This window comes from Lissotriton helveticus, chromosome 6, assembly GCF_964261635.1.
Source record: "Lissotriton helveticus chromosome 6, aLisHel1.1, whole genome shotgun sequence".
NCBI lineage: Eukaryota > Metazoa > Chordata > Amphibia > Caudata > Salamandridae > Lissotriton > Lissotriton helveticus.
Genome location: NC_136067.1, coordinates 1949058108 through 1949081325, shown reverse-complemented (window position 1 = coordinate 1949081325; position 23218 = coordinate 1949058108). Strand labels below are relative to the sequence as shown.

Genomic DNA, 23218 nt, shown 5'->3' with positions numbered 1-23218 from the left:
AGGCATCCCATATTATCCCCTGTAATCATTTGCTGCCTGGACATCTGCATCTGCAAATCAGTCTGTTTCTCTTTTTGTCAGAGCTGGACATATGATGAGGCAGGTGGACAGGCAGAACACCCCTTTTGAGAGGGTGTTTTGCATTGGCCTTGACCTTTGCCACATTTCTATGCTCATGAGTCCAAATATTGATCCACTGATATGAAAGGGAGTTCCTATCAGACACAAAAATGGTATACAATGGCTGATACAGGGAGTGGTCACAGGAGAAAGAACTGCAGAAATAACATCAGGAAAGGGAAGCAGTCCATTTGATACATGTTGCCTCTGTCTAGCCCAACCCACTTTTCATGAAGCAAAATACTGATATCAACACTGAATCTGCTGTTTACTATACCAGAGAGTTTGGGCCCATAGAAACTCTATAACCACTTACAAACATAAGGTCCTCCGATAGATCGTTGTATGAGCTAATAGGGACTAAAATAATTAGAAAAGGATGCTATTTCGTTCATGAGTACCTGTAACGAAATAAATGCCTAACTAACAACAATAGTCAAAAATACGTATCATGTCAATAGCACATTTCAAAATAAAGACAAAATCTGTATACTTATCAAGGTACTTGTATCTAAATCATAAAGTTATGAATGCTCAATACAGGAGACAATGTTAGATTGTGAATGCTGTTGTTATTTCAAATGTTACAGGTAAAATCACAATAGGAAATACAGTTCATGGTCAATACATCATAAAATCAATAGCTAGCATGAGAGGAGAGAAAGAGAGACAAAAAAGAAAATATACATTGCATTATCAATATGCAATTCAAGATTCTTAGGAACCTAAGATCAATGAGCTAATGCAACAGTCAGAAAAAGCCAACCCTTTGGCCGAAAAGGTATAGCTTGAGCAACATCACCAGCTGATGGAGTGCAATTTATCGGGATAATTCTGTTCAGGGGAACTTTAAAGTTTGGACTGACAGTATGTCACGCACAGGATTGCAAGGATGTAGCCAGACAGAGTAGCATTGAGAGTACAGCAGCAAAAAGCTTGCCAACGTGTTCTTTTCCCACAAAATGATTTATACTCCAAGATGCTCATAATTTCAATCTCCAACAGTTTTTTTTTCAGTTTACACAATTCTATTGTTTAGGATCCATGAAGTGATCATTCTCCAGCCTAATTCAGCTGGAATGTTTACAAAATAGTCTTTTGTTCAACCGCAAGATGTCAAGTCACCTCGGAAGTAGGAAACAGTTGAAATGTCTCCATATCCGCGCGCTCGCTTCCACATCGGCTTGCAATATAGCCGACACAATTACTCATAGAGAGAAATACTCTAACCATAGGAAGGAAACTCTAGTGATATGATGTGCACAACTAAAGCTAATAAATCAAAATTTCGGGGAAATAATAAAGGACAAACTAAATTCCTTCTGAGGCCTACGTTACACATAGGAAATAACACTAACAGGTTTTGAGAGCTTCGCAAAGAAATCATAATATCATAGTTTTTATAAGAATAAAAAACACTATCATTAATAATGTATAAGAAAATAGAGAAAATGCACAAGAAAACGATATACTGAAATCATCATTTCAATTAAATTCATAAGTATAGTCTAGTTTTTGAATTATAGGTTATCACTTTCTTAATATGCAAAAGAAAACATAATCAAAAACTTTTTACTTTACGCATTTTTCATTATCGAATTTTCTACAATTCTACTTGTAAGTTACTTAGTACATTCATTAAATGTCTCTCTCGTTTTATTATCATTTCTCAAAACACTAGTTTTCTATCTTTTAGCATGCTTTTCCTTGCAGCTTTTGATTACTAAATGTGTCGTGTCTTTTCTTGCACGTTTTCCCACGTTAATAATTTTCCACACTGTTAGATATGTTTATTAAAACACACTTAATGAGCAGACTTGATCAAGAAGAATTATTCTCAAATAATCATGCTCCATCAGGTGAGAGTAGGCCTGATTACTTCCCAATCCACCCCTTCATAGGACACGAACATCCTGAGTTCCTCTTCTGACCTCCGCCTGGTTTACTTCACCCCATTTATGGTGGGCCCTGAGGGAGAGGTGTTTTATAAACCCATAATACTTCAAAATTAAGAGGAAAACTTAAAATACAGAAAGGGGTCTGATCAGACCTTTGCTGAAAAGTTGGATACATTTAATTAAGGGGTAGCACTGTGGGAGGCCAAGGTGGTTAGAAGGCAGGCTATATCCTAGGCACTTGGGGAAAAAAGAGAGCTAATGTATACAATTGAATCAGAAATCCTTAAGATGGAAAATTCCTGTAACACTGATATGTCAAATCCATCTAGAGATTTAAGGAATGGATACACTGTCTTGAATTACTGGGTCTACGATTGGTTGAGCAAGAGAGACCTGCTATCCTCCAGAAACCAAGCATCTGATGTTTTCATTCATGCACTGTTAAAAAGAAAATTAAATCAGTGAAATCAAGCAATCGGAAAGAGTACATTACCTGATATTAACAGCTTCCTTTAGGAAATTTCCCTGGTTTTATGTACCGGACCCTTTATGCTCGCAGTGCACCCAGGATGCTGGGGACAGCGAAAGAAAATAGGTGGAACTCTTATATTTTTATGTTGAATGAGAGATCCCAAAAAATCAGGGAAACATAAAAGTAGCAAGACAAAGAAGTCCTAGAATGTTTGATATTATAAAGAGGAGTTGTTTTGTTAGGCAACTTAGGGCCCATAAAATCAGAAAAGCCCACTAGTCCATAATTTCTTCACTGGATGAGGAGGCCCATTGTAACAGACAGAGACAGCGCCACATTTGAAGATGAAATACAAACGTGAGGCACGAGGATATTTCTGTATTATTGAGCTAGATGGCGCAATTTCAGCTTTAAAATAAGATGCAATCAAATATTGTATTGCTTACGGAGCTGACTTTTGAAACTCCTTTGCTCTTTATTCCATCAAATTCTGCTTCTGTACCTAACTCAATGGTTTCCACAAACTGAGATGGTTGCAGAAGCAACCTTTGCACAACTAATTCTCATGGGTTTTCAAGTGTAACAAGTCCCCCAACAACCACACCCACCAAAGTTGCTAATGGGTGATGAAGCAGCTTGCATATAGGAACTGGAGCATTTTAATACCTAAGATGAGAAAATGTGTAATTCAATTGACTCCATTAATTGCAGGTATGTCTGATGTCTCCGTAGAGGCTGGGTCAAAAATGTCCTTCTGTGCTCACAAGCCAGTGTCTGGTGCCAACTAATGCTTTAAGCCATGTTAGATGTTAGGAACAGGTAAAATCTATCAATAGATCTTGCAGCAATAAAGCAGGGCCTTGAAAAAGCGAAAAGACCTGTGAACACGTGCACCTGTAACGTCCCCTATGACGGCCTGACTTATTAATTGTAAACTGTTAAAAGAGGCCCTATTGAATACCCTTTGAAATTGATGAAAATGGTATAATCCACTCAGACCCATTCTAGGAATACAACCCAAGCTTTCAGGTGATTGCAAGAAGGCACATGCTGTGATGTACGAATGCCATTCGTCTGGTTCCTGTTTCAGCCCTATATGGCCGGCCGGCCCCATTTCGCTGAAAAATCTATTTTTCTACCTACATTGAGCAATGCATTGTTTACATTAATCACATCAAATTTTAATGTAAAATGTACATTGGTGGTGGCAGTAGAGGTAACTGTACGTGTTTTTATTAACACTGTCATGTTTCAGCTACCGCATGTGGGGAGAACCTATATAAGTCAACAAAACCGAAGCCGTGGGAACATATTATTCAAACCTGGTTCAACGAGTACAAGAATTTCAAGTACGGCATTGGTGCGATAAATCCAGAGAAGATGATTGGACATTACACCCAGGTATGTAAACTTTGTGCTCTTTATTTCTTTCTCTATTGGACTAACTTTGACCTGTTCTTTCCTCAGAAATAAATGTAAGCCAAATTGACTATGAACGCGTGCTTAGTATTTCACTGTTTTCAGCAGTTAATGCTGGCACTATATTCTGTATTGCTTTAAAAACTCACTATAATACAGTACAAAAATACATATCATTAATGTGTTTTAAAAAGTGCCAGAGCCCTCATCAGGAGCCCACTGCAGCTTGCACCACTCACTGTCCCCGCCAGTGCAGCCAGTGCCTGTAACAACAAAACTATTAACCATCAAACTCCTACAGGTGTGCTAATTCAGACTATTCCAGACCTCAAAAGCTAAAATAAGGGCTTAAACAGCATGTATTAGTCATTTATTATTGTATATTGAATTAATAAACTACTGGTGTTGTTCTCATCTCCAAATTACACAAACAGCACCACCATGTGTCAGGCTGTCATAAGTGCTGATGTTGACAATTACGTGCCGGTGCTGAGCACCTGAAACCACCAGCTCAAATTAAGCACTGTATATAATAGTGTTTACGGCACACAGTTTCATAACACAGGTAGGACTCTGTGTATGTCAGTGCATATTATTATGGAACAGCACACAAAGGTGCCAAATGTTTGGGACATGAAAATGACAACTTTTTAAAAGTGGAATTTTTAGAATTGTAACTTAAAATCCAACTTTACCATTAAAGAGTGTTTTAATTTACAATTTTTATAGACCAAATTCAACTCCCCTCCCCTACCTGCTCCAAATTGAAAGTTATCACTCAATGTAATACCTTTGACCCACCTGTTTCTTTGCTGATACATCACTAACTGAGCTCTAGCTCTACCTACTGGCACAGCCCCTTCCATGGCGGGATATTTTAACGCAGAAACAGTGCCAAAGGCAAGCCCGTCTACGTCCATCCGTGCCCGGATCGTACCTAAGGTCCGTCCCCTTGCTGGTTCTGTTTCAGATTGTACTCCCAGATTCTGTTATACCAGAAGTGAACTTTTAGCCCACAATGTCTTAGGTAAGGGCACAGGCTGCATACACCTAGACTTAAACTCTTGGTCTGCTTGCTCTATGTTCTCTTGTAAGCACTGTAAGCTTCATATAGATTAGGAGGGGAGTGGGAGGAAGAGGTACCTTCTGGACAATTCCTCGCTTGGACCTACTCAGACCTCTAGTTCTAATAAATTGCATTGGGCATGAGCTCGAAGTTTCTGACTTGATTGAGTCCCAAGCGCTAGACATCTTCTTTATAACAGTAACCTGGGCCAACCAGTCCTCTGGCCCAGATTTTGTCACTGCTACACCCCCAAGTTAGCAATAATTTATCGATCCCACATCTTCCGGTTCACCTCACACATTGTGATGCTCTCTCCTTCAGTATTGAAAAAAACCTACTTCCTTTAATGGGCCACCTATCTTTCGCCCACCCGGCTATAGGCACATCTTTTTCCAGGACCTGAGCACTATCTTGGAATTTTCTGCTAGTAGACTTTAATTCCTTTCTGGAGGATCCTACTGATAATGACACGAAGATTTTTCTTGAAATGACAGCCAGTCTTGGTCTTACCCAGGTAGTTCCAAGATCCACTCATTTTGCTGAGTACTATCTTGATACTATATTTATCAACAATTCTTCTACGTTAGTTATTTCAACTTTACCATTACTCTGAACAGACACCCTGGCAGTGAGATTCGATCTGTTTCTAGCGCAACCCCTTCAAAATGGTAGAACACTCCCCAAGGAATTGCTTTGGCATCCTTGGCATAAAATACATCCAGACCATTTGAATCAGGAACTGGCAGCCTCCTTGCCCTTAATATCTGAGGACCTCAATGTCACGTAGGCAACTATGTTTCGTGGCTATCCTCAGCCGTCAAATCTTTAGCCCCGGCAAAGGCTTCCATTAGCAAGAGACACCTTCCCCGAGCTCCTTCGTTTATCGAAGGCCTTGGAAACCAAAAACAATAATGCAGTAAGAAAAAAAGTATCTAGAGGAAAGAGTATCTTGATTTAGAAAAGATCAGATAAAAGCATGAGCTCGCCCCCTTCACAGCATTGATAGTGAGAGAGAAGTCTTCGTACTTTACCCAAAAGATCGAGGCCACCAAGAATTCAGTTAAAGAACTTTTGCTTACGGTAAAGAAACTTGCAACTATAGAAGCAGAGACAGCCAATATCAGTAAGACTTCTGTAACAACTTGGCAGGCTTCTTTCAAAATAAAGTTAAAGAAACATACAACAGGTTTTCTTCCATCACAGCCAGGAAGCCGCTTGGCCGCAGTGCGCTTTATTAAGTTTCTTTTTCATTTAATTTCATTTCATTTCATTTCATTTCAGTCTCTGCTCAGACAGCACTACCAGTTCCCCCTTGATGGCGCGAGATTACCAGTTCAGGACTAACATACTCACCTAGGCCCATAAAAAAATGTACACCTCTAAACTGGTAATCTATTTCCATCCTGCCTATCAGTGATTCATATTGTAATACCTGTATACCATAACTTACCAATTCCTTGTCACTTATACTTACTTATGTCATTTAGGAAATTTGGATCAGGATGTTAGGTTAATAGTATGACAATTTACCTTTATCATAAAATAACCACAGACTTAGGGAAGTTCTAAACACTTTATCTATGTAATATTTTGTGAGTCAGGTACCAGAACAGTACTACCAAAGACTTTTCAAGTAGAAAAATAACAATCAATGTAAAATTGTTTAAAGATTTAGTAATACCATTTCTAGACATTGGTACCTGGGAATGGTGAGAAAAGGAAAACGGTACAAGGACATACCACACAGATTCATATTAATTACAATGGTGCGAGGACCAACCCCTGGCCAAGGGCTGGAAAGAAAGGGATCCTGACTAATCAGGAGCCAACAGGTCAGGACAGGTGCAGGACAGGAAAGGTAACCTCCGCTAAGTGCAACGCCAGCGTCACACCCCTCTCCGCAGCTAAACTCAGACCCAACTGGATAGATTGATTTTCTCCCTCAGTAAATCCCCGATTCTTCTGTCAGAGTGCTCGACCAGCCCTCTGCTCTCGATTCTCCTTCAGTATACGTTAAATCAGTGACAGGTCTGTGACAAGTTGGACAAACTAACTGACTAAGCCTACCTTAGTTATACCATTTCCAGGGCATGTACCACCCCCCAGTGTTGCAAATTCGTGCATCTCCTGTAATTTGATTGGTCAGAAAGACGGGGAGAAGTGATCACATCATACCAGTATGAAATAATTTTAATTTAATGTAATTGATCAATGTTCCCGCCCATAATTTACTTTCCTATCCATTTTATTCCACCCAGCAATATTTAGTTTCAATTCATATACAATATATTAATGTAGTCAGTATTTCCTTCTTTCTTCAGGTCAAAGGATGAGGTTCCCAGGGACATCGCGGGTAGGATGGGAATTGGCTGCAGTTCAATGACAAAGCTTCAGTGATTCAATGTTCTTTATGCGCACGCGTAACATTTTCAAAATGGCGTTTGAGACACCTTTCAGGCCCAAATGCGAGCTATCAATAAAGTCAAAGAAAGACATATTAGAATACAAAAAAAATGAATGCACTGTATACCACTTATTTCTACTCTAACCCCATTATTTTATTTTAGCTACAGCATTAATGGTTTAGCAGAACACACAAGGTTTAGTTCAAGCATGAGCATGTGTATTAGTATGTGAAGTATAGAGCAGCCATCTTTGGAACTACTGCGCAGCTGCAAGATATTCCCAGCAAAAGTACTTTACACTACGTAGATGTAGTAGACGCATGCACAGAAATGTTCCTGCATTTTAGGTGGCCATTTTAGGATATAGGAAAGCTTCCACTAGATACTGAAATGTCATGTAATCCAGTTTTTAGTAAATACAAAACATGTTGGTTAATTCGTTACATGTTATTTCGAGAGGATTGAATCCAAGCAAGTTTCTTAACGTATGAGACCTTGCTCCATCACCTTAAGCATGCTGACACCACCTTCTTCTGTAAATTCAATGATCCAACCATAGAGCAGGTTACCTATAGTTTAAAATCCTCTAAGTCTGTCTCTCTGCTGCTTCCCTTCGGTGGCCAAGCAGGCACCATAAATAATTGCCTCATCTCTCACAATTATTTTCCACCATATGTTTACCAGTGGTGTATTTTCTTCCTAATGGAAGGTGGCATCGATATTTCCCCTTCTAAAGAAACCTTTGCTTAGTGCTACAGATACCAACAACTATCGGCCTATTTCAAGGATACCCCTTCCCACAACAATTGTGGAAAAAATAAGGAACTTTCAGCTTGTCACATTCATACAATAATACTTCCGGCCCATAAAGAAATACTAGTGTCTGTGTGCATTGATTTCTGAGCTGCGACTTAGGGCGCATCACAAGGTGCTGTGACGCCTGCCTGAGTGAGCAACACCACAGCGTCAACAGGCGGTTGTTTGATTAATTCTGTTTGACTATCCAATAGCTCTGAAGCTGCCTTCGGTGCAAATATTAAACAAGCATTTGCAATGCAATATGTCTCGCACTCTTTTAGAGTTAGAGCTATTGGCATTGAAATGGAAATGTATTTTACCAATGTGAGAAACAACGCAAGTGCCAAAATGACAGAAAGGTAGAGCGAGATGATATATAGAGACAGTTAGAGTTACATGTGTATAAAAGTGTGAGGTGGAGTGAAGAGAGAGAATGAGATAGAGAGTGAAAGAGAGTTAGAGAAAGGTAGAGTTACATGCTGGTGGCAGGGGATACTTGTAAAAAGCATTGCCAGGGTGAAGCTGCCCACAAAGCTACTGATTATAATTTGGCGTCACCCTGTGTTGTTATACTTTAAAAATATACTATTGGAATGCAAAACAAAATGCTGTGGATGTCTCATGGTGGCCAGTAGCACTCGCTGACTTGGTGCAGAGTGGCCACGGGCAGCTGCGTTGCCATGGAGAGCCTGCCCACATTGCTGCTCCTTGCTGTGCTCCCTCTGTCCGCCCTCTCCATATAGTACCACCCAACCAGCCGACGCGCAAGATGACAATGGTGTGTCGCACTGTTAAAAAATTAAATATAATATATATATATATTTTTTTATTTCCGTAATTTTTTATTGAAAATATAGAGCATATTTACATGGTACTGGGTGGAGAACACATGGGGAAAAAGAAAGAAGAAAAACGCACCGGGGGGAGGGTGGGTGGGGGGTTGTCAAGCATTATATACATTGGCTTTAATTAGTTTGGCTCTTGACAGTTCATTCTGCAATTTGTTACATCTTCTTCACTCCGTTCTTGCACGTTCCAGTTTCCCGCGTGCCCCTTTGCCACCGGCATGGTTATCTTTCCGCCCCCCTGGTGGTTTTAATTGTTTGGTGAGCCACGCATACCAAAATCAAAGCGCGTGGAGGAAATCACCCACTAGCATTGCATTGGAGACGTGCAGGATTTGAGGCTCTGTTTATTTGCCACAATTGTTCATGGTTAAGCAAATGGAGTCTAAGCATTTGCAGTGAATGAAATGGAACCTAACAGTATTCTCAGATTCCCAATGGGCTATTAGGGCTGCTGACCAACATACATTTTTATAGTTAGGAATAAAGTTGAATATAGCTTTAAAAAAATCTTTTGAAGCATTAAAGGAGTTTTTTATCCAGGCATTACATTTCTTTATCTAAGGGGTCACAATAACACATCGCACAATAAACAAAACGAAATTATAATTGCTACAGATATTGTCCTACCTATTAGCCTTGTAACGTTTTCCCTTGTATTCATTTTCTAAAATATGAGGGACACCTCATACAGAAGCAGGATTTTTTTTTAAGTAAATTACTTTCAGAGTTCATTAGAAGTTGTACAAAGATGCACATAATGGTTTTGAATGTAGAATGAAACGATTCTCAAGAAATACTCCAAGAAAGGTCATTTACATGTTTTTACTAAACAACTTCTAATAAGAATGACCGATATCGGAAAATAAATGAGATACATTAGTTACTAAGCCCTGACGAATGTTTTAACACACACTGTGTGTATTGAGGTGTGGCGCCGCGGCCAGGGCGACTGACGTTGTAATCTGGGGATCACGGTTCGATCCCCGGCTCCGGCGGCAGATTAGCCCAGCACCATGTGACTCTGGGCAATAGCTTGCTTAATCTTCCCGACGGCCCCCAGCGCCTAGAGACCCTTAAGGGTGATTGTGCTTACAAATGTGGATTATTATTGCCAGGAATGCCAGACAGACAAAATGATTAGGCACAAGTTTACATAGTCCATCCAAAACACCACTGCCCTCTAGCGGCACAGCTTTACCAGTCTTTAAAAGTGAACACATGACCTAATGCTTCTTCCCGAAGGGATAGGAAGGTTTTGAAGGATTGTGACTCTTACTAAACAAGTACACACCAAGCACTACAGAAGCTGTCCACGTGTTAAGTAGGACAGCAGGGGACAGTAACTTAATGTTGCCTCTTGTGCCACCGTAGGTAGCCTCATGCCTCTCTTACACTGCTCACTTTAGGGGGGTATTAGATTAGAATGCAGGGGGCACCTGGGTATTGGCATCCCCTTACCAGCATCACTTCCTGTGACAGCAAGGATGTGGCGCTTGGATACTGTCATTGGCAGGCCCCAGTATCGTAGAGGCTAACTTCTGTGTACGTTTAGGCCTCAAGATGAAAGGGGTGCACCACTCTCCTATGGAAAATCCTCATCAACTGCAGGGTTCGCCTTTCTGTATGGAAGCAAGTTTTTTCTGGACCATGGAGTCTGGGTGCAAAGTGAACTCTCAAAAGACAACACAAGATTCTAAACAATATTTGGAGATGGTCGATTCAGCTTAGGTCACCTCAGTCTTCCTTGACATCCCGTAAATACACTCAGCATTTTAATAAGGAAGTGAAAAACATGAATGGAGCTTAGAAACAAAATCCGTGTGGAGTCACTTATTGTAGGTAATCATGAAACATACACATTTGCCTCAAAGTATTATGACTATGATATAGCAACTGCTCTAGAAACTAATTCCTAGAGGCGTTTTATAATGGCGATTTAGAACACGCACTTCACATTAAATTGTATAACAGGGTATTGTCATGTGGGAACGCAGTCGGTGATGAATGACAAAACTTTGCTCAGAAACTCACACTGAAGTTATAGCTAATAAGAACTGCAGACACACAACTTGCTGCTTCTGCTTACAGTCAATTTTTCTCGTTAGTTTGCTTAGTCAGGATGCAGCGTCCTGCATGACAGGAGTGTGACTGCTGGGTTTACAATTGTTTACTGTTCCAATAAATAACCCCACGAGTGTCACATTAAAGGAGGGAAGCAGATAAGTGGTGCTTCAGGAACAGTGTGTTCGAGAAGGGAGCGATGCAATCAAAAGCATGATACACTCGACCATTTTGCATAAATAAATCACTGTGTGCAGAAGGGAAGGGAGTTACTCCGAGGGGAAAAAGACCCCTCGTGCTCAACTTCAGCTCGCCCTCCGGAGAGGGGGCTTGCAGAAGAGAAGCGTGGGGCATGTGGTTTCCCGGGTGGTCTAAGGGTGCGGGAGGGCCCCAGGTTACGGAAACATGAAAAAAATATTAAAAAGGGCGCCGTGCTATGCAGCACAGTACCCAAGCACATTATTTAAAAAAAATATGATGGAAGCGGGTGCCGTGCTGGGCAGCATGGTGACACAAAAAATAAGTAGTCCCTTGACATAAAACATGAACGCTTAGAGCATTAGACTGTAGTTGGTCGGTGTTGCTTCCGATAAAACGGAAGTGATGCATTGGGGGCATCAACCATTAAGGAGCCAGGCATTAAGAGTAGCTCAGGAGTTAACCAATGGGCAAGCACCAGGCGGGATTACACTCGCTATAATGCTTGCTTCAGGTCTTACAGACAGCGCATGCACTGCATGGCTCAACTTAAAAATGAAAGCAACACTTTTTCCTCTTTGTTACAGACCCTTATGGAACCCACAGAATGTGCCAGTCAGGGTGTGTCAGAGTGCTGAACCATCAGAAAGGCGAAATCTGTATTATTAATCTGGGTAATGCTATTTGGTACAGCACCTACAACTTGTTTCCTCTTTCATTTGCCTGGAACATTCTATAGCTGCAGATTTCTTTGCTCCTTGGCTGAGTTTTGTAAGCCACACACTTATTTATTTTGCAACCAAAACTTCTTCATTTAATGCACAGGAAAACATGCTTTGTAAATATATCAGTCCATGCTTCTTTATAGCGTTTAGGCTGTTTCAAACACACCCAGTTTTAGAGGGTAAAGTAATCTTGGCAAAAGGAAACTGATGAGGAGCACACCTGTGATCAAGTGGAGAAGCCAGAATTATAACTTGTATTTTTGTGTTTGTTTTGGAGCCTAGTTGTCAGCCTTTGGATTGTCCGGCAGTTCATCCCAACTGCATGACTGACACTTATCAGTCACATGGGTCATTAAGGGCAGCTTTTGATCTCTAGAAGGGTGTATTGCAAAAGTGTAAGTCATGTCGTTCCCTAAGAACTTCTCGTATCTTTGTGCTTGCGTGCTGGTGCCACAGGGTACAAAGTTCTAAGCCTTTCTCTATGTTCCCTCTTAATTGAGAACTAGCAACAGGATGGCATAAGACGGTAATCTTCTCAAATCTATTTAATCAGAGACGGATTCACTGACTTATTGATGGGGCCCAACCAGGTCACATTGGCAGTTCCATCAAGGTGACCCACGGGATACCCTCAGTCCTGTATACGTTTTGGAGTGGGAACCAGTCTATGAATGAATGACGCAGACTTCAAGACTGTGGATACGTCACTTGTTTATTAATTTTGTATAGCACCAACCATCTAGTTCTGCCCACCCAAGCTGCATCCCATTGAGCCCAGAGAGTAGGAAACAAGTCATTGGAAGTGGTGTTTCATCAGAGAAGTTGTTACAAATGTCATCTTTGAATCCCGACCTCGGCTCAACATCTTGTGATTCTAGGCAACTGACTGTATCTCTTGTGCCTAAAAAAGTTGAAAAATATATATCTCATAGTCTGGTTCTGTTATAAAGTACTCCAGTGCTTTTAGGCCACAAAGGTGCAATAAAATGTTGTGGAGATGTAATTAGCATAAATAATAATGTCATTTCATTACTGGAGGGCAGCGGTGGCCGGCATGTCTCGCAGGTGGCAGGGAGGGCGCAGGAAGGGGGTACGGGGAGGAGTCAGGCATGGGAGTCATGCGGAGGGCAATCCATTAAAAAAAAAATCCCTTGCCACCGGGTCCAGTGTCTCTGCTTCTGCTCTCCTCGACAAATTCGAGAAACAGGAAGCTCAGCCGGGCCCCACTGAGAAGCCTTGCTTCTCATAAGCAAGGACTGCAAGTACAAAGTGTGTGTTTACGCACCACTTGCAGGTTTTCAAAACACATAAATAAAAGTCATTGTCATTTACAATGCCAATAGCTCAAACCTATGGCATTGCAAATGCTTGTTTCCACTTTCAGCCATGCAGCCAACATTCAGCCCTCTTCATCCATTGGTCTATTGTAAGGTCATTCACATTTTTCGTGATACAGCATACAGCATGGGGTAATGAGTCAGTCCACTTCACCATTGGCTACATTCACAGTGAAGGATGGGATTCTTCCCTTTCACAAAAAGCTCACAAAAAACCTCCTTTCAGTGCCAGGGACTACTATGGCCATATGTGCTTTTTGAGATAAAAACATATTTCTATTTCAGCCTGTTTTTTTTTAGCTTGATAAGGTCCTAGCAGCTTCCCCGACAATAACATTTTGCAAAACCATGAAAAAACAAAGCCCCCATTGAAAAAGCTAAAAGGGTGACATTAAGGGCCAGACCTATTGACTTTGCCAATACGTGTTTTATTTTAGGCCTGGCTTTAACCGAGACCCTTTGATTTAGCTAAACTTATATGTATAATATGCTTATGGGGGCTTTCGAGCAGCTCTCTTCATCTATTGATCTGCTATTATGTCATTCACATTTTCTTCCACCCACTAGAGCAAACATCATGGTTCACTGGTTCAGGACACTTCAGACACTGGCTCACTTCACTGTGAGCAATGGTATTCTACCCTTCACAAGCAGAACATCCACACACACAGTAGTTATATTGAGTGCAAGGGACTGTACTTGAGCAATATTTTGCTTTTAAAGTCTGATTTTTTTGTGCCATTAGTCTTTTTTTTAGCTTCATGAGGGCCTGGTAGTTGAACAATGAAGTTTGGCAAAACCATGGCAAAACAAAACAAGCATTAGCAAAGCCAAAAGTCTGGCAGATAACACCAGACCTATTGACTTTGCCAGTTATTATTTATTTAGGTCTGGTCTTAGGCAAGACCTTTTGATTTTAGTTAAATATATATCTAATGAAATAACTTAGCATCCAGCCATCTTTATCCATTGGCCTCTTGCTGTATCATTCAGATTTTCCTCTGCCTACTAAAGCATACAGCATGAAGAGGCACCCACTTCTTCCATTGGCTGACTTCACTGTGAATTAAGGCATTCCCAATGAGCACATACACACACAAAGTAGTTCCCTTGTGAGCCACGGACTACTATGGAAAATTGTGAGCCCAAAATATGTATATAAAACATTGCTGATTTTAGCTTTTAATGTTTTGCATTGGTGAGGGCTCAAACTCAGATTGTTTTCCTGGGCCATGCCAAAGCTTCTGACGTGACTTCACCAAACACAGACACATCGGGTTACCATGATAGCTTTTAGCATCTGTGTAAGCAGTTGGACCACAATAAGCCACTCCCATTAGCAGTCAGAACTTGTACCTTCCAATAGTGGCAACCAGGCGCAGCCGGTACAGGTAAGAGCAATGGGAAGGGGAGAGGCGGGGGAAGTCGGCAGACAATGGAATAGGAAAAAATAACAGAAATAAATATATAAAACCTCTTACCTTGCGCTCGCCACATCGCCGACTCGGGGATGCGGTGAGTGCAAGTTAAGTGGTTTTATTTATTGATTTTATTTTCCCTATTCCATTGTCTGTCGACTTCCCCCCTGCCATGCCCCCCACCCACTGCCCCACCACTCCTACCAGTACACGCAGCGCCTGGTGTCAACTGGAGGAAGATACAAGTAATCAACCTTTTTATTTAGCAATTCAACCTTCTTTGCTGCAACAGATGTTACATACCCAGATCATACATGATATATCATTCTATTCATGGAAACTTTGCAGAGAACCTGGGCTGAATCTGGTGTGCTTTCAGTTTCAGCATTCCAACAGCTAACCGGTAGATGAGGAAAGACTTGCTGGTAGGCTAGGGTGGAAGACCTGTAGGAGAGATTAAACTGATTTACTCGCTGTGATTATGCACCGAAGCTTCACAAGGAGGAAGACAAGACTAGTCGACTGTCAGCATGGCTCCTGAAGAGAGAGCAGCCTTGTACCCGATATTGGCCTTAAAGTGGCCCAATGGTACAGTGGTGTCCAACCAGTCGAGCACCAACAAAATGCTCTATGAACATCGGGCAGTGCTGTACAGGAAACTCACAACTCAAACTGGTACAGAGGTGTGTGACTTTCTTGACTTTGTAGATGTTCCTAGGATCAGTGGAGACCTGAATGCTGAATTGGAGGCTGAACTGCAGGAAGAGGAATTGTCATAGGCCATTAGAAGTGAGCCTTGATGCATATCCCCGGGCCCTGATGGCTTAACATCAGAATTGTATCAGACCTAGACGGCTACTAGACTGTTGGCACAGTTCACGGAGGCCAAGGGTGCCGGCATATTTTGCGCCATTCATGTGCAAAGCACTAACTACCATGGTGCTGAAACCAGGTGGGACCCGAAGGTTCTTACAGACCCCTTTCATTGATGACCGTGGATATGAGTGTTTTGTAAAAGGGCTTAGCAACACACTTGCGACGGGTGATGATGCTGTTGATTGGTGATGATCAATTTGGGTTTGTACTGGGTAGGGGAATGCAGATGAATTTACAGAGACTTTCTTATGTCCAGCTTATGACCTAAGAGGAAGAAATGGAAGGTGCAGTTGCCAAGCTGGACATTAAGAAAGCATTTGAGACTTTAAATTTGGAATATCGTTGGGCAGTGCTGAGAAGAATGGGATTTAGGCCACAGTTGTTAGTATGGGTAAGACTACTATAAACTAAACCTGTGGCCAGAGCTCGCACTGGTGGACTAGTATCAGAGAACTAGGATATATGAAAAGGCCCAAGACAGGGATGCCCCCTGTCCCCTATGCTCTTTGCCTTGACAATGGAGTCACTGGCAATATATTTGCAGAGTCAGCTAAGAGAATGGGAAATACAGATTGAAAACAATATACACATTGTTTCAATGTATGCCAATAACACCCCAGTCAATTTGAAGTATCCACATAATCAATGCCTCTGCTGCTGCAGGCACTGGATACATTTTCTGCTGCCTCAGATCACCATGCTAATAAAAACAAAACAGTGCTTTTCCCACTTCCCAGTTTGGTGGGCAGGGATCTCCTGCCGCTTCTTGGTGTAGGCTTATCCTGAGAGACAAGGGTGTTTTGATATTTGGATATTAAGGTAGGGCACACCCCAGAAAATCAGTATGCGTACAATATGTGTAGGGTAATACAGGGACTGGGAGAATCCCTAAAATTCGGTAACATTTTACTGTTGTCGGCTGTGGGCAGCATAACCCTCAGTAAAAAGGCACTGTTGCCCCGATGTTCACATGTCATGCAAAACACCCTCTGTATGATGCCATCGTCGACTATGATGGAGCTTAACAACCTCATGTTGTGGGCTGGCAGGAGACATAGGGTCTGTGTGCAGACCCTGCAAATGGATAGAGAGCAGGGAAGCTTTGGGCAACCAGACTTGAGATAGCATTATATTGCTGGTTTACTGCAGTACACAGACAATGAAGTGCTGTGGGACACATGTGGGATCAAAAGCTACTAGAGGGAATGAAATAAGGAAGTTTCCTCCCTAGGTATCCTATGTGTGGATCCTATATAAAGGAAGACTGTCCATTAGTGGTGTGACAGGTCTTGTGAGCATTGGAAGTGGCTATTAGGTAGTTCTGTGGCACTCTACCTAAGCCAGGTTGTTGAACATCTCATGGCTATGACCAATCCCTCACATGAAGAATGTGATGAGTGTAAGACAATAGACTGAGGCGTAATGCCTTACACTTTTATTACTTTTGATGATGTGAGACCCACATTTTTGGGCTGAGGTAGTTTCTCCAGATTGCAAAGCTCCCTAGTATAATTTGAGAGATGTAGACTGACTTTGGAGCCACCAGAGTCACATCCTTTGGAATTGACACATGATGCATCGTCCAGCGGAGCTATAATTTGGCACCTAAGTGCAGGTTTAAAAAGGGCTCTGATTGATAGAGAATGGGTCAATGTGTGTACTTTGTTGCAGATGTGGCTAGTAATAATAAACTTAAACTGAGTAATTTTTACATCACACATACTTTACATCATGGAGACAACAGAGACTATCCCCATCTAAGTCAGCAGCTTGTGTAAAGTGCAGTACTGGTTGAAGCCTTTTCCTCATTTGACCTGTAAATGCAAGGGATATTAAACAACAGTGATATAGCGTATTAGGGGGTGATAACCGTACATCTGCAGGAAACGATTAAACATTGCCTTTTGTAATTAATACATAGAGCAACAAAGGGCATTGAATTAGTAATAGATTTGCTCACCTGGGGTTATTGTTAGCTAAAAGGCGGATAGCCATGCACAGGTTCTCGGCGTTACCACAGAGACTCCACTCCTGGTGTGCAGATACGTACAAATGGGAGGTTACAGAGGAGCATTATTTACGTTTGGTGTGAGGGAGTACGCATGCAGAGCGGGATTTGGGGTTTGGGAGAAAATAATTCCCCAGCTGGTTCATGCCTCACCAGACCATGATACAATTGTAGGTACTCAGACTGATAGCTCATCAGGCAGAGAAAAATCAAAGTGAATAAGTGATCACCAAAACATTTATTTTTGCTGTGACCTTAATCTGGTTTAATCCAAATTTTACTCTGGATACTAAAACCCATTGTCTGTCTACTCTGGTTGTTTAAATGAAATGGAGAGGTTAGGCCATTATGGGAGATGGAGATGGAAAACAGACTGGATTTGAGGGATGAGTGAGCTGCAAGGACCTCCTAGGCTTAGGAGAGGTGCGTGGCCTGTGTTGTGTATTCTATTTCTGCACAGGTCTTTGATCTAATGGAAAAGACATAGTCACCTCATTTTTAATTTACAGAATACATTTTTTTAAGGTGCACTGTAGTTCTAAAAATAAGTTTTATTAATTGGTCATATTTCTTTTCAAAAGGGTGCCAGGTGTTTGAAACACTAGCTAGTGCGTACTGTATCACAGACACAGAATGAAGAGGTAAAGGATCATGACAGGTTTCAACCAGGATGACGAGGTACACGGCCATTATATCCAGATGGACAACATTTAAGGATTATCAAGTAGAACATCATTTCTGTGGGCAAAGCTGTGCATCTGGGCAGATCCAGGATTGGGTACGGTCCAAGCACCAACCAAAATCACCATTTAAGATGGCCCGAATTTAATATTAATTATAACCGCTACCCTCCTACTAATATCCATTAGATGTAACATGAAATATGTAACTGATTATCACATACAAACATTTTCTTCAATTAAAAATCAAATCTCAAGACTCACAGTACTTGAGACCATTCCTAGCCTAACACATAAGTCAACCATCCAACCCTTTTCGAAGCACAGGCCTAGACTATGTTGGCATGCATCAAGTCCACATATAACATTATCAAACATGTAGGAAAAGCATGCTCACACGTCCCCCAGTCTTGCCTAAAAATTCGCATCACTCCAATCTATTAGACAATCCCCTAGTTTACACTTCAGATAATATTTATTAAAAGGTACTAATCTATATTTATAATGTAACTGAAATAAACCAAAGTATATGACCTTTCCTACATCCAGAAATTGCAATGGACATCTGTGATTGACCAGTGACTGGGCCCTATTGTTTTTTCTTGGTGCAATACTTCAGTGAGCCATTGTGCGCCAAGTTGTGTCCTGCTTGCAGGTCTGCATATGTTCTTGTTTGTGTGGGATAATTTTCCAATGATGGACTCATGTGCACTATGGGAATGATTATAACAAAAATTTGCTTTAGGTAACTAGTTTCACTATTTCACACTCCGTTCATGCTCTTCATAGTCTATGACAAGTACTATTATAAAACACAGTTGCTCGCACACAACAGGACATCATCAAATCATTCAATCTCACCAGCTCCACTCACACTCACAACACTTAGAGTGTCCTCAAACTGGAAAAGAATTTGGATCTGGACTTCTCTGACCTAGGCTCCTGACTCTTAGCAGGGAACCAATGAATGTTGTGTAATCACCTTAAGCTCAACTAGTCAAAAACCATAAACCCTCATCCGGGGAAGTTGGTCCTACTACCCCACTGGAACTAGAATTTCCACTGACAACTGACAACAAATTAAGGAACCTGAGAAATGACCATACATTTTGATCCTCCATTCTTCTCCATCAGACGTAGGTTGCCAAACCCTATTAACTCACCTTAAAGACCTCATGTCATATTTTTACACACCTTGTTTCCCCCATTCAGGGTTCAGGCAATCTTCGCCGTGGTTCTCTCCAGGTTAGATGAGGTCAACAGGTTATACCTTGGGAAATGTATGTCTGGCCGACACCAACTCAGCACAATCATACTTAATGTTAGATAGATTCTACATCTCCAGAAGTATGATCACATTACCCTTGCTCATCAAGATAGTCTATGCTTCAAGGCAACCTGCATCACCCATTCAGCCACCATCAGTGCTGGCCGAGAACCTAGAACAAGATGCACACTCGTTTTAATTTGCATCTAGCTTCTGATGGATTAGGACTTTGGGGGCTTGCAGGAAATGCTCAGAACATTTATAGGCAGAGAAAGACAAAATGATGCCCAGCCATGCACATCATGTGGTGCCAGACTCGGGTACTTTTACAGTGGAAAATTGGGGAAAGTTAGAGGGGGCATGAAACTAGAAGGTGACCCCTCCAGTTGTTAGTATTTTTCCATTTGACCTGCTTGTTGTAGTCATTGTGCTTTCAAACTATATGCATTGTTTTCTGTAATTGATTATGTGCAGCATGTGTACTGCTATATTGTAGAGTCTGTGATGTAATCCTGCACTCTCCCAGACCACTGCGACTAAACTTTGTAAAGAGCTGTCCAGCGTGTACATGCCTCCTAACCGTAAGCATAAGGCTCTCTGCAGCACTATCTTGAGGAGAGGTGTCATGCAGTACATTGAGCAGTTCACAGGGAAGTGGCTGCCATAAGAAGGGATCTGCTTGGAGTAAGCCTGCTGCGATAGTGTATGAGACCCAAGAAAGGTAATTTTGCTTTGGGTGGCCCTGCTGGTACAGGGCAGAGCATTAGTCACTTAGGTGCCCTTCAAGAGGTCGGTACATAGGTGGTAGTTTGAAGGATGGATGGTCATCTTTTGGTGTTGCTTGCTTTCCCACCACTCCCATAGACGTGAGTGGTCTAGGTCAGATGACTAAAAGGTACAATTGCTGCTAAAAGCGAATGTTGACAATATGTGAAGGTTACTCTTGTTGTGTGTGGGTAGGGGCACCTGGGAGGTTCAAGGCTGGGCACTTGCTTGTTACACCCAGCTGAATCATCAGCCTGAGCGCCCAGATTATTAATCCTGGCAGGAGGAAGCAGCTGAGGACAGGATATGGTAAAGGGACCAGGTAGCTGTTCATCAACCCTCAAGGAAATGATAGATAAGTAACCCAAGTACAACCAAAAGTAGTTTATACCTGGCAGTACAGATGGGAGCAAAGTGTTCTTTTTGCAACCTCCGCTTGGTAGATTTGTTACCTTTCCAAGGATTTTAGTACCTTGGGAGTGTGGAGACTGGTGAGACTGCGTAGTAGACTTACACTTGGAAACTGCCACTACATCAAAAGATCAATGTGAAACGCCTGCTAGATTGTCCCATGATGAAGGCCATCTGCATGTCACCACAGATGAGTAAATCACCTTCCAATGGTAGTGCTTGGGCAACCATGCATGAGTACAAGCTCCTAATCACAGAGCAGAGAATGCTTCGGAAATGGATGAAAATAAAGTAGTCCTGTTTACATGCCTCATCAGTAATTCCCACTCTAAAGAGAGCCTTGGCACTCTGACATACTGCAGCCTCTGAAATGATGATGATATGAGTGCACACTTCTGGCCTAAGGGTCACTTGCATTCCCATATTAAAAAGTGTAGAATTCCATCAAGTTATGTGTTAGGTCCAGCTATACACCACAAAGAGCGGACAAAAATACGATTGACCTGGGAACCTAGACAAGTCTTTTTTGGACTGGCTTATATAGTAATTCTTTGATTGGGGTGATGCAACATATACTAGACAGATGACTGTGAGCAAACAGGAGATGGTCACAGGTATACATACTCTGCCCTGTCATTGCAAGTGGAACATGGGGATCCCAAATGCCATAAATGCTGGACAATCAGCATTGACTTGTAAGACCTCCATCGTCCTGATCTGACCCTATACAGAGGCAAAATTACCACTAATTCAAGACAAGATCCAAGTCCTATGCCCAACACGCTTCAGAAATTTTGGAAGAAACTGCCTAATAAGCCCATTTTCACTATTGGGAGGTACTGGAAGCTGCCTGGCAATTTTGACAACGGCTCAAAGAAAGTGCCAAAGCATGAAGTGCCCTCTCAGCTGTCAGTGTTACTGATTAGGATAAACTCTTCTGCACACTGTGTTCTAACTTGCGTGCAAAGAAAAGTGAATACACGTAGTGACTGTACACTCTGGTGGAAGTCATGGTCAGTCATGACATGGAGAACACAGTGAGCCTCTATCACCTCTAGGTGCTTCAGGGTGCAGAGTGGTCACACATGTTTAGTGGAGATGGAGATGTGTACAGATAAGCAATGTAGTGAGCCTGGATGTTTTTAAATTGTGGTACTAATGGTCAGGCCCTAATGTCAATGATGCAGACCACATAAAAGGTTAGGGGAGACACAATCCAGAAATCCGACCTAGAAAGATGGAGTTCAGAGCACTGAAGATTACAGTTAATTAATAAAAGGATTAAACGTTGTTGCAAATAAAGACAAAACTCATTGGCTTTATGGACCTCTCGTGAGGTTTCTTGCGGGCCCTACATTATGACCACCCGGTCTCATGAGATGCGGTGGAAATGGAGAGTGCACTGAATCGTTTGAGCTGGGAGGTCCAGCAGGGGTGTGCGCTTGTTTCCAATCTCTTCCTATTATCATTCCTATTATATGTTAGTAGAGTAGATAATGTATTGGCATCTAAGGACTGCAATGTGCCAGAATTAGAAATAGACCCATTCCCATCTTAACATATGCAGATGATGCCATTTTGCTTTCTAGAACACCTAATTGGCTCAAAAACCTGAAGAATAGTTAAACTGATACCATGGCCATGCTCAATTTGAAAGTAAACCCCATTAAAACCTTTTCTATGGCTTGTGGGCCTAGGAAGTCTAAACTGTGGTCTTTGTCCATTCTGGGTAAACCCATAGTGAGAACTAATGACTTTTTGTATCTTGGGATCACTTTTGACGTGGGCCCCATTTATAGCAAAGGCCAGGTTACGTTTTTCAAACTGTGTTGGGTTTATGACTAACTTGGCATGACCATACTCAAGAAGACTTTAGTTTCTTTTTTAGAAGTGTACAGGAGAAAATGCTTACCTGTCCTAAACTATGGATTAAGTTTGTGGGGTTATCAACAGGTTAGTTGATTGTAGGCTGAGGAGAACAGAGTGGGTAGAAAGCTTTTAGTCCTTCCTCCAAGTTGTTCTACCTTTGTAATACACCAGGAGCTTTGTCTTGATTATGTGGAAGACCAGACTGGCCCTATTATTACTGTTGTGTTCAATATGAACTATTCCGTGCTTCCTTTAACTGGGAGGTCAATAAAGACTGTCTGTGCTGTCAAATGGGCCATCTTATTGCCTGGGTGGATTACATCAAGCAGATCTGTGCAAACTTGGGCAGACCAAACATCTTCTCCAAGCCATGCAAGCTATCAAAAATGGATATGTCCTGAATTAAAAAAATCCCTGAGAGATCCATGTGCCTGGGGCCCAGTGAGGATTCCGTGTCTGCCTTACCCAGCACCACGGGCCAATGCTAGCATGCCCACAGCAGCCTCAAGGCTTTCCTCTGGCTTCTCCGTACATGATCCAGAATACGGGGCTGGAATGTAAGAAGACCTACCAGTAT

At 41.8% G+C, this 23218-nt stretch overlaps 1 protein-coding gene across 1 annotated transcript in view; it reads left to right on the top strand.

Moving 5' to 3' along the window:
• The window catches only part of LOC144761977 (cysteine-rich venom protein-like), a 128662-nt gene that overhangs the window by 62578 nt on the left and 42866 nt on the right, over positions 1-23218 (top strand). Inside the window, exon 5 of the mRNA XM_078647146.1 lies at positions 3746-3891. Within this exon, the coding sequence (XP_078503272.1) occupies positions 3746-3891 (146 nt within the window). The remainder of the gene's footprint in view (positions 1-3745; positions 3892-23218) is intronic.